General features: G+C 45.6%; 1 protein-coding gene across 3 annotated transcripts in view; it reads left to right on the forward strand.

Moving 5' to 3' along the window:
• SCN8A (sodium voltage-gated channel alpha subunit 8) overlaps positions 1-17,083 on the forward strand; it is a 144,245-nt gene extending 127,162 nt beyond the window's left edge. For all 3 annotated transcript variants that reach the window (XM_064377110.1, XM_064377108.1, XM_064377109.1), the window contains exon 26: positions 10,467-17,083. In XM_064377110.1, coding sequence (XP_064233180.1) covers positions 10,467-11,614 — 1,148 coding nt within the window. In that variant the 3' untranslated portion in view covers positions 11,615-17,083. The remainder of the gene's footprint in view (positions 1-10,466) is intronic.
• The last annotated feature ends 967 nt before the right edge of the window (positions 17,084-18,050 follow it).

The raw sequence follows: 18,050 nt of genomic DNA on the forward strand, positions 1-18,050 counted from the left end.
GCAAGAGAAATGTATTAGGGTTTCTAGAGGGACAGAACTAATAGGATAGATGTATATATGAAAGGGAGTCTATTAAGGAGAACTAACTCACACGATCACAGGGTGAAGTCCCATGATAGGCCGTCTGCAAGCTGAAGGGAGCCAGTAGTAGCTCAGTCTGCGTCCCAAATCCTCAAAAGTAGGGAAGCCGATGGTGCAGCCTTTGGTCTGGCCAAAGGCCCCAGAACCCCTGGCAAACCACTGGTGTAAGTTCAAGAGTCCAAAAGCTGAAGAACTCAGAGTCTGATTTTCAAGGGCAGAAAGCATCCAGCGTGGGAGGAGATGAAGGCCGGAAGACTCAGCAAGTCTGTTGCTTCCATCTTCTTCTGCCTGCTTTATCTAGCTGAGCTGGCAGCTGGTTAGATGGTGCCCACCCACACTGAGGGTGGGTCTTCCTCTCCCAGTCTCCTGACTCAAATTAAAAGTAATGGCAAAAACCACAATTACTTTTGCACCAACCTAATCTCAGGCAACACCCAGAAACAATACTTTGCATCCTTTAATCCAATCAAGTTGACACTTACTATTAACCATCACAAGTCCACCCCTTGCCAACTTGAACCCATACACATCTCCTGAAATCATACTTAATCTCCAAATAAATACAATAATGAGTTCATAATTACACCTAACATAATACAGCCATCCTTTATACAACCGGAAGCGCACTAAGCCTTAACCTAAATGCTGTTACATAAAGTTAACAACACGTAAATGCTGACATGAAATCAACAAATCTTATGTTACATCATAAAGGAAAAAGAAGAGAACTAAAATGAAGATATTTTCCTAGTACAAGTGTGTACATGCATAAACATATTCTTCACAAAATAAGGAGGAAATACTCATGACAGTGACAGTCCTCATTTCTGTAGCTGGTCACGTGATTGTCACTGGTATTGATGACTATCTTCTTCTACTACCCATTCTATATTCACTTTGCCTTCAGCAAGCACCATGACTGGTCCTGGTTTTTCACCTAGTAGAGGGACCCAAACCTTCATTCCTGAAGAATCTGGACCATTTGTGTCCTGCGTGGGTTGGGCTGTTGTAGTTTCCCATTGACCTTAATCCCAGGGCATAGTAATACTAAGAGATGCCCTAATGAATCTCCTGTATTCTATGCATACTCTTCCTTACCTCTGTTGTGGAGTAGTAGACTGATTTCATCTTGATAGTCTGGATCAGTCACCCTAGCCAACACTGTAACTCCCTTCTTAGCTTGTTGACTTAGAAGTAGGAGGAGCCCAAAGTGTCCATGTGACAATCTTAACTTCCAGTTTAATGGAATTGTTGTGTCCCCTGGTGGTAGCATTCCTCCCTCTGGAACTAAGACCTCTAGGCCAGCAGAACATAATGTTGCAGTAACAGGAAGCAAAAATTTTGCTAGCAGGTCACTAGGGGTGATGTTTGGGTAGTGCCACTTTTACTTCCACCCCTTGATTCCTGGACCCATGAATCCTGGCTATGGGAGGAACAGTCCCATATATTGGACACTGATTCAGAGCATACACGGCCTTCTGGAGAACTTTGCCCCAGCCCTGCAAAGTATCGTTACCTAGTTGGCATTGTGATTGTGACTTTAAAAGGCCATTCCACCGTTCTATCAAGCCAGCTACTTCAGGATGATGGGAACATGGTAAGACCAGTGAATTCCATGAGTATGAGCCCACTGCCACACTTCTTTAGCTGTAAAGTGAGTGCCTTGGTCAGAGGCAACGCTGTGTGGAATACCATGGTGAGTCCACAGATGGTAGTCTTAGCAGAAGCATTGCATTCAGGATAGGCAAACCCGCATTCAGGATAGGCAAACCCTTATCCAGTGTAAGTGTCTGTTCTGGAAGGACAAACTGCTGCCCTTTCCATTATGGAAGAGGTCCGATATAATCAACCTGCCACCAAGTAGCTGACTGATCACCCCCAAGGAATAGTGCCATATTGAGGGCTCAGTGTTGGTCTCTACTGCTGGAAAATTGGGTACTAAGCAGTGGCTGTAGCTAGGTCAGCCTTAATGTGTGGAAGTCCATGTTGGTGCGCCCATGCATAACCTCCATCCCTGCCACCATGGCCACTTTGTTCATGGACCCGTTGGGTGATGACACAGGTGGCTAGGGAAAGAAGCTGAGTGGTATCCACAGAATGAGTCATCCTATTCGCCTGATAATTAAAATCCTCCTCTGCTGAGGTCACCCTTTGGTAAGCATTCATGTGGGACACAAATATCTTCAGTTTTTGACCACTCAGAGAGGTCCATCCACATACCTCTTCCCCAAATTTGTCACCAATTTTTCAATCATCCTTCTTCCAAGTCCCTGACCATCCAGCCAAATCATTGGTTACAACCCATGAATCAGTATATAATTGCATATCTGGCCATTTCTCCTTTCATGCAAAGTACACAACCAGGTGCGCTGCTCAAAGTTCTGCCCACTGGGAAGATTTCCCTTCACCACTGTCCTTCAGGGATGTCCTAGAAAGGGGCTGTCGTGCTGCAGCTGTCCACTTTCAGGTGGTGACTGCATATCATGCAGAACCATCTGGAACCAGGGCCTAGTATTCTCTTCCTCTGTCAACTGATCATGGGGAACTCCCCATGAGGCCATCAGTGCAGGCTGGGAGAGAGAAGGCAGGGTGGCTGGGTCAGGGCGGGGGACCATGGGCATTTGAGCCACTTCCTTATGTAACTCTTGTGCCTTCAGGACCTGCTCGAGCCCAGTCACGTGCACACCATTCCCATTTGATGATGGAATGCTGCTGTATGCACCCAACTTTATGGCTAGCTGGGTCAGCACCCAGTTCATGAGAGGTAGTTCAGGTCACATGGTAACTGGGTGACCCATGGTCAAATGTTCAGTTTCTACAAAGGCTCAGTAACAGGCCAAGAGCTGTCCCTCAAAAGGAGAGTAATTATCTGCAGAAGATGGCAGGGCCTTGCTCTACAATCCTAGAGACCTCTCCTGTGATTCACCTATGAGGGTCTGCCAAAGGCTCTAAACAGCATCCCTATCTGCCATGGACACCTCAAGCACCATTGGATCTGTTGGGTCATTTGGCCAAAGTGGCAGAGCATCTTGCACAGCTGCCTGGACCTATTGCAGAGCCTTCTGTTCTGGATTCTACTCAAAACTGGCAGCCTTTTGGGTCACTCGATAAATGGTCCAGAGTAACACACCCAAAAGAGGAATATGTTGCCTCCAAAATCCAAATAAGCCCACTAAGTGTTGTGCTTCTTTCTTGGTTGTAGGAGGGACCAAATGCAGCAATTTATCCTTTACCTTAGAAGAAATATCTCTATAGGCCCCATACCACTGGACCCCAAGAAATTTCACTGAAGTAGAAGGTCCCTGAATTTTAGTCAAATTTATTTCCCATCCCCTGGCACACAAATGTTTCACCAATAAGTCCAATGTGTTTGCTACTTCTTGCTCACTGGGTCCAGTCAGCATAATGTCATTAATGTAATGGACCATCGTGATATCTTGTGGAAGGGAAAAGTGATCAAGATCTCTGCGAGAAAGATTATGACACAAAGCCAGGGAGTTTACCCTGAGGTAGGACAGTAAATGTGTATTACTGGCCTTGCCAGCTGAAGGCAGATTGCTTCTAATGAGCCTCATGGACAGGAATGGAGAAAAAGGCATTTGCCAAATCAGTAGCTACGTACCAGGTACCAGGAGATGTGTTAATTTGCTCAAGCAGTGAAGCCACATCTGATACAGCAGCTGCAATTGGAGTCATCATCACTTGGTTAAGCTTATGATAATCAGCTGTCATTCTCCAAGATCCATCTGACTTCTGCACAGGCCTGATAGGAAAGTTGAATGGGATGTGGTAGGAATCACCACCCTTGCATCTTTCAAGTCCTTGATGGTGGCACTAATCTCCACAGTCCCTCCAGGGATGTAATATTGTTTTTGATTTACTATTTTTCTAGGTAGAGGCAGCTCTAATGGCTTCCATTGGGCTTTTCCCACCATAGTAGCCCTCACCTTACCAGTCAGGGAGTTAATGTGGGGGTTCTGCCAACCGCTAAGTATGTATATACCAGTTATGCATTCTGGTACTGGGGAAATGACCACAGGATGAGTCTGGGGACCCACTTTAAGTCAGACCTGAGCTAAAACTTCATTAATTATCTGACCTCCATAAGCCCCTACTCTAACTGGAGGACCACAATGATGTTTTGGCTCCCCTGGAATCAATGTCAGCTCAGAGCCAGTGTCTAGTAGTCCCCAAAAGTTCTGATCATTCGCCTTTCCCCAGTGCACAGTTACCCTGGTAAAAGGCTGGAGGTCTCCTTGGGGAAGGATGGGAGAAAGATTAACAACATAAATTGTCAGTAATATAGTTGGGTCCTTCCTTAAGGGGACCCAGCCTCCCCTTCATTCAAGGGGTTCTGGTTCTGCACACTAGTTCAAGTCTGGAAATTGATGGAGGGGCCATGATTCTCTATAATTCAAACTAGTCTGTTGTACACTTGATCTGGAAGTGTTCCGCTTATACAAATTAAGAAAGAATGTAGTAGGCTTCCTATCAATTTCACCTCTTGGAACACCATGTTTAACTAACCAATGCCAGAGCTCTACACTAGTCAGACTATTCTGATTGCTGCTTTGCCTCTGCTGTCCATTATGGTAGCCACGCCCACCTTGCATTTGACAGTTGAGTGCCCCCACTTGGCCCCTGCCACCTCGGGATCCAGTTATTCCCATTGCGTTTAAATCTTCCAATTGAGTGACTGCAGTTCCCACTCCAAGATCTGACATACAGAGAAGAGCAATTACAGAGCTCTTCAAGGATTCAGGTGCTCCCCCTCACAAATCTATTTTGCAAGGTATTGGTGAAGGGTATGTCCTCTGGACCCTACTAGTTGGGATGAATAGGTCTAAGGTGACTATCATTCCAGTCTCCCTAAGCCTTTGGACCCCTTCCTCTACACTAAACCAAGGGAGATTGGGCATTTCCAGCTTACTCACAGTGGGCCATCTTTTCATCCATGTTTTAGCTAACCAAGCAAATAAACTATTAGAACCTTTTTTAACTCCCTGAGCTGCAACATTAAATGCAGAATCCCTGCTTAGTGGGCCCACATCAATAAATTCCATCTGATCCAACTTTATATTCCTACCACCATTGTCCTACAACCTTAATATCCATTCCCATGCCTGTTCTCCAGATTTCTGCTTATACAAATTAGAAAACTCAAGCAGGCCAGGCACTGTGGCTCACACCTGTAATCCCAGCACTTTGGGAGGCTGAGGCAGGCGGATCACTTGAGGTCAGGAGTTCAAGACCAGCCTGGCCAATATAGTGAAACCCTGTCTCTACTAAAAATACAAAAATTAGCCTGGCATGGTAGCATGCACCTGTAATCCCAGCTATTCAGGAGGCTGAGACACAAAGAATCACTTGAACCCAGGAGGTGAAGGTTGCAGTGAGTGGAGATTGCACCAGTGCACTCCAGCCTGGGTGACAGAGCAAGAGTCCATCTCAAAAAGAAAAAAGAAAACTCAAGCAGTTGTTTTGGAGTGTAGCCCACCTCATGGGTCACACTCTGAACCTCACCTCTAGGGGCCTTCCAGGACTTGAGTCTAGTTGCAGATCTAGAAACAAAGAGGGTTGTTGGTGGTGGGTTCTGAAGAGAATCAGCATTGTCTTGCCTGGCAACTGCCTCAGGGGAGACCACTGTTGCCTCAAAAGTGCAGGGTTAATCTCCTAAGACAAAGGTGGAAAGGCTGATGGCAGCCTGGGTATAGGGGAAGGGATATTGCCACCACTGGGGATAGGGAGGCTATTTCCTCTGGCAATAAAAGCTTCAGAGTTTACAAGCTCAGTGCCCCCAGCTTCATCACGGTCCTCCCACACATCCCCATTCCAAGTTGCAGGGTCCCATTCTTTTCCAATCAATGCCCTCACTTTAACAGTAGATACCTAGCAAGACTATGTATGCACCATTCCTTGCAGGCCAGCCACTTGCATGATAAGAACTTGTGTCTGATTTTCTGAAACATCAGCCCTTTGTCTACAGGAGATAAGACTCTCAGAGCAATCTTAGAAGCTTGAGGCTCAGTAAGTGCTTCTGGAGCCAGGAGTTAGAATCCCTGAGCTCATCCTTTTCTTCCATCACTTTCTCCAGCAAACTTAGGAGCAACCAACCAACTTCATTCTATTCCTTGGTTCTCCACATATGGTCAAAGGTATTATGTATAGAGTCACTAAACTCCCTGTCCCTCAAGAGCAATGAATCAGGAATATTAAATATATCTATTTTGCGTAATTCTCTAAACAGTTCACACCAAGGACTATCAGTGTTCTCTGAACTATTAGAAGTAGAGTCCTTAGCATTTTTTGGGTCTAATCAGATTAAGCAGCCAATTCCAGAAACCCCAAAACCAACTAAGGAAATCCATCCTTAAAATTGTGTTCCTCTAGAACCACTCCTGGTACCAAAACCTGTAAGGGTTTTTTAGTGGAACAGAACTAATAGGATAAATGTGATCTCACATGACCACAAGGCAAAGTTCCACAACAGGCCCTCTGCAAGCTGAGGAGCAAGGAAGCCAGTAGTGGCTCAGTCCGAGTCCCAAATCCTCAAAAGTAGGGAAGCCGACAGCGTGGCCTTCAGTCTGTGGCCAAAGACCTGAGAACCCCTGCAAAACCACTGATGTAAGTCCAAGTGTCCAAAAGCCGAAGAACTTGGAGTCTGATGTTAGAGAGCAGGAAGCATCCAGCGCAGGAGGAGATGAAGGCCAGAAGACTCAGCAAGTCTGCTGCTTTCGCTTTTTCTAGCTGAGCTGGCAGCCAGTTAGATGGTGCTCACCCACATTGAGGTTGGGTCTTCCTCTGCCAGTCCACTGACTCAAATGTTAATCTCCTCTGGCAACACCCAGAAACAATACTTTGCATCCTTCATTCCAATAAAGTTGAGAGTATTAACCATCAAAAGAATTAGGGTAAAACTAACTACGAAAGCACCTAGAGCACCCCTTAAATGATGTTCCTACTGCCTACGTTACTGTCTGCCCCATTTCTCTCCCTTTTTCTATGGGGACAAACACACATTCATCCTTCAAAATCTACCTCAGGCATCATCTCTCTGAAGCCCTACTTGCCCACCATATATGGGCTGCAAGTATCACATATACTTTAATATATATTACATAAGCTGAATTATTTGGTCACTGCTTATGACTTGAGAGAGCTGAGAAATCATCATGGGTGGGTCCTGGCTAAGGTAGAGATTTTCTTGAAAGCTCAAATACCCCATGGAATTCTAGCTCCTGAAGAGGCTTCAAGAGGTTACCTGGCCCACTTTCTGACCTTACTTCATCTTGTCTTTTCCTGAAAAGCTAAGATTCTTCAAAGGGGATTCTATAGCCTTCTGCAGTTAACTAGTTAACTGCCCCAGTATTTATGCATTCTTTTTTTTTTTTTTTTTTTTTGAGACAGAGTTTTGCTCTTGTTGACCAGGTTGGAGTGCGATGGTGCAATCTCAGCTCACTGCAACCTCCACCTCCGGGTTCAAGCAATTCTCCTGCCTCAGCCTCCCAAGTAGCTGGGATTACAGGCATGTGCCACCACGCCTGGCTAATTTTGTGTTTTTAGTAGAAATGGGGTTTCACCATGTTGGTCAGGCTGGTCTTGAACTCCTGACCGCAAGTGATCCACCCACCTCAGCCTTCCAAAATGCTGGGATTACAGTCGTGAGCCACCGTGCCCAGCTATTTATGCATTCTTATGATTGAGAAATGTTTCCTTAAATTATATCCCTCATGTCAGCTGAAGCTCCCATTGTCTTGTTAGCGCCTGGACAGCAAGAGAAGGTGCTGAACAAAGAGAGTATGTCAGTGCCTTCCCTTCAGTTGTCATTTCCCAGACTTTTCAACTCCTCTGCCCTCCTTCTGTGGCCCCTCATTTGGGTCCCCTCATTGCTCTATAGCTTTAAAGAACAAGTGGCCTGGTTGAGGTAAATCCCTGGATGAATATAACTAGAAAAAGGCTCTCCAATTTGTACACTTTCACCTTTTGCCCTTATATCCTAATGCCTTGGCATCTTCACCTGCTGATACTGGTTTGTTTTCTTTTCTTCTTTTTTTTTTTTTTTTTTTTAAAGACAGAGTCTCTGCCTGTCCCCTAGGCCAGAGTGCGAGCTCGGCTCACTACAACCTCCGCCTCCCAGGTTTAAGGAATTCTCCTGCCTCAGCCTCCTGAGTAGCTGGAGTTACAGGCGTGCACCACCATACCCAGCTAATTTTTGTATCATTTATTTATTTATTTATTTGAGGTCTCACTCTGTCACCCAGGCTGGAGTGCAGTGGCATGATCTCAGCTCACTGCAACCTCTGCCTCCCGGGTTCAAGTGAGTTTCATGCCTCAGCCTCCCAAGTAGCTGGAATTACAGGCGTGTGCCACCACATTTGACTATTTTTCTTTTCTTTTCTTTTCTTTTATATTTTTAGTAGAGACAGGGTTTTGCCATGTTGGCCAGGCTCGTCTTGAACTCCTAGCCTCAAGTGATCTGCCTGCCTCAGTTTCCCAAAGTGCTGGGATTACAGGCATGAGCCACTGTGTCCAGCCTGATACTGGTTTCTGATTCATGACTTGCAGACAAAATCTGTCAGCTCAGAGCTGAAAGTTACTCCTGAGAGTCCCTTTAGTTTTCTAGGCTAGTTTGGTAGAGTAGGGAGGTAGGGCTATGCGAAACCAAAGATGTTTTTTCAGAGCAAAGAAGAAACTACTTTGAAAATTGCTAGCATTAGCAGAATAACTAAGACATCAAAGTAAAAGGATAATGAGGTCATGAGGTGGAGCCGGGACCTCGCATTCATTGTTTGTGGATATGGAAATTTGATTCTATTGTGGAGAATATCAGTAACATCTTGGAAAATCATATGTGGATGACAAATCTGGGGGAAAAAAACTAATTAATTGTCCTTGAGTGGAAAAACAAGTAAATGAGGACCTATTCATAAAAGGGAATACCACTCAATTGTTAGAATGAATAATCTAAAATTTTTTTAACATGAGGGATCAATCTCACAAATGTAATGTGAAATCTCAAAAACAAGATAGAGACCTAACTAAATGAACCTCAGAAGACAGATACAGGCTGGATGTGGTAGTTCACACCTGTAATCTCCACACTTTGGGAGGTTGAGGGGGTGAGGATCAGATTGCTTGAGCCCGGGAGTTCAAGACCAGCCTGGGCAACATAGCGAGACTCCCATCTCTACCAAATATTTGAAATAAATAAATAAGACAGATACAGTATAATTTCCTAAATGTAGCAGGAAGTTATATATATATTACGGATTCTTGTGGGTTTTTTTGTTTGTTTTTTTTTTGTTTTTTGAGCTGGAATTTAGCTGGTCACCCAGGCTGGAGTGCAATGGCACAGTCTCAGCTCACTATAACCTCTGCCTCCCTGGTTCAAGTGATTCTCCTGCCTCAGCCTCCCAAGTAGCTGGGATTACAGGCACGTGCCACCATGCCTGGCTAATTTTGTATTTTTAGTAGAGGCAGGGTTTCACCACGTTGGTCAGACTGGTCTCAAACTCCTGACCTCAGGTGATCCACCTGCCTCCACCTCCCAAAGTGTTGGGATTACAGGCGTGAGCCACCGTGCCCAGCCATGGATTCTTACGTAGTAAATCTCTAAAGATACACACTAGAATGATACCTACCATCTTCAGGATTGTGGATACTTCTGGGGATGATGAAAGAGGAAGAAAAATTGGTAAAATGCTAGCCTCCATTAAATCTGTGTTTCATCCCAGTTACTCGGGAAGTCTGAGGCAGGAGGATCACTTGAGCCCAAGAGTTCAAGACCAGCCTAGGTAACATAGCAAGACCCCATCTCAAAACACAAAATAACAACATCAAAAGACAAATATGTGTGTTAGTTATGTGTGTTAGGCACATAGGTGTCTATTTTATTATTTACTTTTCCATATGTTTACAATGTCACTTTTTTTTTTTTTTTTTTTTGGAGACAAGAGTCTTGCTCTTTCACCTAGGCTGCAGTGCAGTGGCATGATCTCAGCTCACTGCAACCTCTAGCTACTGAGTTCAAGCAATTCTTGTGCCTTAGCCTCCCAAATAGCTGGAATTACAGATGTGCACCACCACAACCGGCTAATTTTTTATTTTTGTTAGAAACAGGGTTTCACCATATTGGCCAAGCTGGTCTCCAACTCCTGGCCTCAAGTGATCCACCTGCCTCAGCCTCTCAAAGTGCTGGGGTTACAGGTGTGAGCCACCATGCCCAGCCAAAATGTCATTTTTTAATTATGAGAGTTCAAATTGAATAGTGAGGCACTATTCTGCAAAGCCCTTTGAACTTAAGAGTTCCACAGTGCCAGGTAAAAAAAAGTAAAGAGAAAGGGGATCTCCAATCTCAATAACATAACTTCTTCTATTCTTCTTAGGAATGTTCCTGGCAGATATAATTGAGAAATACTTTGTTTCCCCAACCCTATTCCGAGTCATCCGATTGGCCCGTATTGGGCGCATCTTGCGTCTGATCAAAGGCGCCAAAGGGATTCGTACCCTGCTCTTTGCCTTAATGATGTCCTTGCCTGCCCTGTTCAACATCGGCCTTCTGCTCTTCCTGGTCATGTTCATCTTCTCCATTTTTGGGATGTCCAATTTTGCATATGTGAAGCATGAGGCTGGTATTGATGACATGTTCAACTTTGAGACATTTGGCAACAGCATGATTTGCCTATTTCAAATCACAACCTCGGCTGGTTGGGATGGCCTGCTGCTGCCCATCCTAAACCGACCCCCTGACTGCAGCCTAGATAAGGAACACCCAGGGAGTGGCTTTAAGGGAGATTGCGGGAACCCCTCAGTGGGCATCTTCTTCTTTGTAAGCTACATCATCATATCCTTCCTAATTGTCGTGAACATGTACATTGCCATCATCCTGGAGAACTTCAGTGTAGCCACAGAGGAAAGTGCAGACCCTCTGAGTGAGGATGACTTTGAGACCTTCTATGAGATCTGGGAGAAGTTCGACCCCGACGCCACCCAGTTCATTGAATACTGTAAGCTGGCAGACTTTGCAGATGCCTTGGAGCATCCTCTCCGCGTGCCCAAGCCCAATACCATTGAGCTTATCGCTATGGATCTGCCAATGGTGAGTGGAGACCGCATCCACTGCTTGGACATCCTTTTTGCCTTCACCAAACGGGTCCTGGGAGATAGCGGGGAGTTGGACATCCTGCGGCAGCAGATGGAAGAGCGATTCGTGGCATCCAATCCTTCCAAAGTGTCTTACGAGCCAATCACAACCACGCTGCGTCGCAAGCAGGAGGAGGTATCTGCGGTGGTCCTGCAGCGTGCCTACCGGGGACATTTGGCAAGGCGGGGCTTCATCTGCAAAAAGACAACTTCTAATAAGCTAGAGAATGGAGGCACACACCGGGAGAAAAAAGAGAGCACCCCATCTACAGCCTCCCTCCCATCCTATGACAGTGTAACTAAACCTGAAAAGGAGAAACAGCAGCGGGCAGAGGAAGGAAGAAGGGAAAGAGCCAAAAGACAAAAAGAGGTCAGAGAATCCAAGTGTTAGAAGAGAGCAAAAATTCAATATCATACAGATCTAAAACTCGCAAGTGAAAGATTGTTTACAAACTTCCTGAATATTATCAATGCAGAACAGCTGTGGAGACTCTAACCTGAAGATCTATACCAAACGTCGTCCGCTTACCATGTAACACAGCTGCATCTTGAGCAGTGACCTGCCAAGGGCAAAGGACCCCGCTCCCTAGACTCACAGATTTTCTAATGCTTGGGCAGGTGGTTACTGCATGTTCCACATCAGTCAATGCAACTTAGGACAAAACTAATCAGATACAGAAACAGAAGAGAGGCTGCCGGGACCAGCATATTTCCGTTGCAGCCAAATGGATTTTATTTTTTCATTTTGTTGATTCTCAGAAGCAGAAAGCATCACTTTAAAAGTTTGTTTGTTCATACAAACTATATTTGCATTCTTACATTAGTTAAGCTAAGCAGCAAAAAGAAAACACGTACACACACACACACTCACACAGACACTCACATTTAGCCCATGTCATTTAATTGTCAGTTTCTTTGACATAAATTGCATCATCTCCACATGGGCTTCACGTGGTTTGCAGATGGGTGGGGGAAAACAATCAGGTTTCTTCAGGCTGAGGAGGACTTGCTCAGGCCAATTCCAAACATTGTGCTCGTTCAATGCGTAGAGATGATTTGCATGATGGCATGCTGTGATCAGAAGTCATGCATGAGATCCATACACCACAGGACACTACTAACCTAGTCCCCTGCATTGGGTCAGCCTTTGGACAGGACCCAGCCCTGCACCGTTCACTGTATTTGGAGAAAATGGTAAGAGTTCCATACCGGCTACAATTCTTTATTATGAGTTCTTAAAAGTCCTTCATACACCTTCTGGGTAGGGAAACAACCAACTAATTGACTACCACCACCACCAAAACAAACCCAATCCAACAAGCAGATGGATCCGTTGCGTGTATATGTTTAACAGACATCTCTAACATACAGCCATTGTTGCACATTTTGCAAGATGAACTATTTAATGCTGCTCTGTGTCCAGGACATGGGGGAGACTTTGATCCCAAATGGCTTGTACTATTTATGTCACTGTAAAACCAAATCCTAGGGCTAAAAAAGAAAAATTCATTTGTATCTTGCAATATTTATGATGATCGTTTAGCCTTCATACTGGAGAATTGACACTTGTTTGGGGTAGAGATAAAAGTGCTATTCAAAGTAGCACCAGTTATCTCTAGGGGTAATTTGGGGAACTTAAAACGACCTTTCATTGGGAGTTATGGGGTGCTCATTTCATTTCACATCATGTCCTCTGCATTGTGGCTTTCTCCAGGCATGGGTCAATACCGCGAGGGGTTCAGATATTCTGAACGGACCTCTCTCTTCTGCAGAGGGGTCGTCGCATACTCACACACTGCATGATTCCTCCTGCCTCCATCACATTTCTCCACCAAGTAGGGCTTCCCTTGCCCACAGAGGTGGGTGAGGGTAGCCGCATTGGGGTTATGGCTGTGGTTTCTTTCATTTATTATTAGAATAATAGTCAGTGGTGGGACCTGAGGTAGAGATGGAGCCGCCTCTAAACCAAGCCCACTTGGTTTCTTTACTGCGCTGGTTTTCATGAGAAAGCAATTTAATATGAATTCTTCAGGATGTTCCAGCTTCCCCCAGTGCATTCCCTTGCAGCCAGTTTTGCTATCTGCTTAGTGACCTGCCAGCTGTCATTGGAGTGTGGCTTCTGGGGGAGCGTCATATCTTCCATTCCATCTCCTGCTTTAGGAAAGACAGTTTTTAGTCCAGGGGTTTCTCACCTGATGACTGGATTTCAAAGCCAAGATGCTGCAGTTGAATGTGTCAGGAAGTCTACACAAAGAGTGAAAAGAGACTTTAGCATGTGAACCAAATCAAAATAAATTCTTCCTGAACCATACACTAGAGGGGGAAGAAGAACCAACCCATAATCAGACACACCGATCTGCCTTGCAGTAGAAGCACTTTGAAGGTAATTTCACAGTCCACCTGACTAGTTTTGCGTAGAACAAACCACAGTAAGTTGGTAAGCAGAGCTTTCTATCTTGTCGGACCACTAGAAACTCTGTCCAGCTCTCTTAAGCCTGCTTCCGCAGCAGCATCCGTAGAATTTTTGTACTACACCCAATACCAGACCGGGAAGGCATATCTTTCAGTGACCCTGCTACCTGCTAGGATGAATGTATAGTAACATGTACAGGCTACATTGTAAACAGCACAAAACAGAAGCTGACGTGTGGTTATTCTTTTTAAGAGAATTATAAATACTGTAATATATAATTTTATTTTATTGGCATGCCTTTTTGTAAATACAAATTATTAACTTATTAAATAGGAAATGGCTTCTGGCTTATGCCATTGTCATGTTTATTTTTATTTTTTATACTTTTCTTTCTTCTTAGAACTTAGATGCTGTCAGCCAATGTACATCCCCAAACCAGACAGACAGACAAAAAATTTTTTATCGCTAATGGTCTTTTCCAAAACAACAAAAAATATATATTTTTGTTCCAATGTGCAATAAATTCTAACCACGTCTATGCAAGATTTGGCTAAACTTAATAATTGTTCTTAGGTCTTGAGATGGGCAACAGAGCTATAAGATCCCGCTAAGCACACCATGTGCTCGTGCTAGTGATGTCATTAAGCTACTAGAGCATATTGATGAGATTTTTCTGAGATCTGACCTTTTCCCTTCCCCAGTTCCTGACCCCAGCCCAGCAGGCTGTCTCCTCAGTAACACATGGGCCTTGGTGTCTGGCATCCATCAGCCAGCCTCATAGGAAAGAAGCCACCTCCGCTCTAATTGAAGTTTCACATTTTTTTACAAAGAAGTTTCCCACCTTCTTTTCCTTCACTCACTATCCTTCCACCTGCTCACTCACTCACTCACTCACTCACCCATCCTGCTCCACACTTATTTGGTAGTAAATGACACCATCACCAGCAGTTTACACCCGCAGTTAACAGGCATTGAACTGAAAGAATCAGCGATGACGTTTTTGTGCATCTTCGCTGAGTGGGTAAGTGGCAACGCTTTGCCAAATATTAACGAAGCCAATCAAAAAGCAGCAGCAGCCACAGTATCACTGCACATATATATATAGATATATAAATATAATATAAATATTTATTTTTTGTAGCCAAGTCCTTGGTGCAGTATTTATACTCCACAATCCACCTTTTAAAAAAAGGACAAAAAGCAAAAAGACGTGTGATGCTGTTAATTTAAAATGCAGAGCCAAAGCCACTGAGCCGCAGCTGACGTAGTTGCTGGTTTGTGTGTGAAAAACATTTCCCCCTATTCTTTCCCTGACCTCCTTGTTGCTTAGGATGAGGAGACTCCGTAATTTAAAGCAGATGAGAGCAGGAAGAAACTTCCATGTTAGCATAGCCTACTCTCACTCCTTTCCAAATGAGCCACTTTTGGTGTCAGAAGTTGGCTGGGGAGAGATTAAAAAAAAAAAAAAAAAAAAAAAAAAAAAACAGAAACTCTCAGTCAAAGCCCCTAAAGCGACAGTGCCCAGAGTTCTTTATTTTTCACTGCAACCAACGTAAACGTGTAAAAGACCAACAGTGAAGATTGGTGTATTAGTGAATGCATGGAGGTCAATGCTGCCCTAATGAGACGTGATAAAAAGTCCATCACTCTAAGCCAAAAGGAAACAAAATAAAAATGACCCTTTTTACTGTACAAGGGAAGCCTGTCTTGGTGTGTTTGTTGCTTGACTATCCCAGTTCTTGAGTCCTGGGAGGGGTCTGGGAATTGGGACCTTAGCACATTTGGGGAAAGGAGGGGAATGGAGGGAAGAGAAATCAAAGGGGCTCTCGCAAAGTTCTGGCTGAGAAGTAGAGATTGGAAGAAAAGCAAGGTCCTGACCCCCCAGATCCCTACTCACCCATTGCATGTGGCATTTCCCCCCTACTGGCCGGTGCTTAGAGGCTCATAAACCCCTCCTCACCTAATCCACCTGGCAGAGCCCTCAGAGATGATGTCAGCCAACCCAGCTGGACTGGCCTTACTTCTGCCTTTTTCACCTGTATGTTTCAAAAAAAAAAAACTACCCCCATGCCTCAAAGCTAGGGCATGCGCGATGCCCAGCAGCCTCCACTCTGCAAGCTCATACTGGGCCCTACGCTCCATTGCCCCAGACAGGCCCACAGACGAGGGCTGGTCTCCTTCACATTTGTATGGGGGTGGGGGCACCCTTCCCCTTCCTTCTCTCCCTGTCCCCCTTTGGGGACATCTCTCTCTAGGCCTAGGCCATGTCTCCTGGTTCAGGAACACTCTCTCAGGAGGATCTCGAAGTGCCCACTCTAGTCAGCTCCAGTAGCTCCACTCTGGGGGGAGATGGCTGGTAGGTCAGTTCCCATCCCCCGTCCCCGGCCCCCAGCCTCCAGTCCTGCTGTGGAGGTGAGATCGCTATGGGTCATGACTTTGTGACTTGAGTCCTGGGCATCTTCTGTAATGATGCCTCTTTCTTTTCTCAGATGTTGCCCACAGTTCAGCAAAAAGCTTTGTTCATTTTCAGGTACCCCCCACCCCCTAAAGAATTGGCTGCAACTCGCCAGCCAGGGGGACATCAGGAAAGAAGAGGAAGTCTGCATTGGGAGGGGCCCAAGGTTTGCAACAGAGTTTCCTTTGTTCAGCTCTGTGCTTTCTTGGATTCTCTTTCTAAGATTACCAAGATTTCCTCCATTAAAACTCCTGAGGCACCCCCTGCCCCTGCCCCTGCCCCCCACTGCTGTTTGCTGTACATAGAGGCTAAGTGGGGTGGGGTGGGTGGGTGTGCACATGTGGTGTGTGTGTGTGAAGAATGTATATAGGTAAAGGGGAGTGTGGTCCAGTGGTTCCAGAAAAGGGACAGAACTCCTGTGTTCTAGCCCTAGCTTGACCACTGGCTCGCTGTGTGGCCTTGGGCAAGTCACTTAACCTCTCTGTGCCTCAGTTTCCCCATCTGTAAAATGGGGATAATAATACTGACCTACCTCACAGGGGTGTTGTGAGGCTTTAACTAAATGTTTTGTAAAGCGTTTTGAGATACAGAGGCAAAGGCACAAGGGAAGGGCAAAGAATTATTGGACTCAAGGAAGCTGAAATGGTACCATAAATGCTGCTATTCTGAGAGCCATTTTAAACTGCACTGCTCCACCCACCCCCGCTTCTCATCACCAGGACAGCAGGTCGAGAAAATGTCTTTCCTTTCACTTGCTTCTGGGGTTTGTGATTATTCAAGACAATTTTTTCCCCTTGCTGTATCTCCTTCCTTCACCTCCTCGACTTGTTCCCTGTTCTGTTTATGCGGAAATGGCAGAAATGCTTGAGAAATGAGAATGTGTAAGTGGATTGGAAGTTTATAGTATGAAATTTCAATTTTACTTTGTACTGTACATCTTTTTACTTTAGAATTTGCAATAAAGGGTTACGTCAATCTTGTTTTCAACTCTCCTCTTGGACTGGCCTGTCATTCTGTCATTGCCCGTCACACTGAAGCCCAGGGTGAACAGGCACCACCACCTCGCAGGACCCCACTCCGTCCTATGGCGGGAACAGAGTCTGCCTGAGGACTCCCCCCCACGCCCCGGGCTCAGCCCCTTGGCTGGGCAGGCAGTGCCCTAGCCACTCCCAGGTGTGTGGGAAAGGTTAAGGATAACACTCAGCCTGTCAGGAGGCCTTGCCTGAGGGGGGCAGCACCTTGGAGGCGGCGCCCTGCACGTGGGCACACCCCTTTCTAGTGGTGCTGCCTCTGCACACTCCAGCAGGGCCCCAGAGTAGCCCCGACGGGGCGCTGCACATCTTGTTCTGGTCCCCATCATGTTTTCCAAGCCCCTCTTATCGCGCACACACCTTTCCTTCTGAGCTCAAACTTTCAGGTCAGGTAGCCACAGGTTCAAGAACGACTATACCACTAACTAGCTGTGGCAGAGTTTACGCATGTGTGATGGAGTAATACCTTCCTTCTTGGGTTTTGAAGAGTGCATCAAATAATGTATGTAACTGCTTAGCATGAGGCCTGGCACGCCGTGCTCAGTAAGTGGTAGCTCTTCGTGGAAGAATAATTGCAAGATCAGAAGGAATCTGCCCAGCGCGGTGGCTAACGCCTGGAATCCCAGCACTCTGGGAGGCCCAGGCAGGAGGATCACTTGAGCCCAGGAGTTGGAGACAGCTTGGCCAACAAGGCGAAACCCCATCTCTACTAAAAACACAAAAATTAGCGGGTTGTGGTGGCACATGCCTGTAGGCCCAGCTACTAGGGAGGCTGAGGCAGGAGAATCGCTTGGATCCTTGAACCTGGGAGGCAGAAGTTGCGGTGAGCAGAGATCGCACCACTGCCCTCCAGCCTGGGCAACAGAGCGAGGGTCCGTCTCAAAAAAAAAAAAAGGAACTAAGCTGACAAAAATTGGGCGGTGTGCCT

Source organism: Aotus nancymaae, unplaced genomic scaffold, assembly GCF_030222135.1.
Source record: "Aotus nancymaae isolate 86718 unplaced genomic scaffold, 86718_ANA_hifiasm-v0.15.2.pri h1tg000016l, whole genome shotgun sequence".
NCBI lineage: Eukaryota > Metazoa > Chordata > Mammalia > Primates > Aotidae > Aotus > Aotus nancymaae.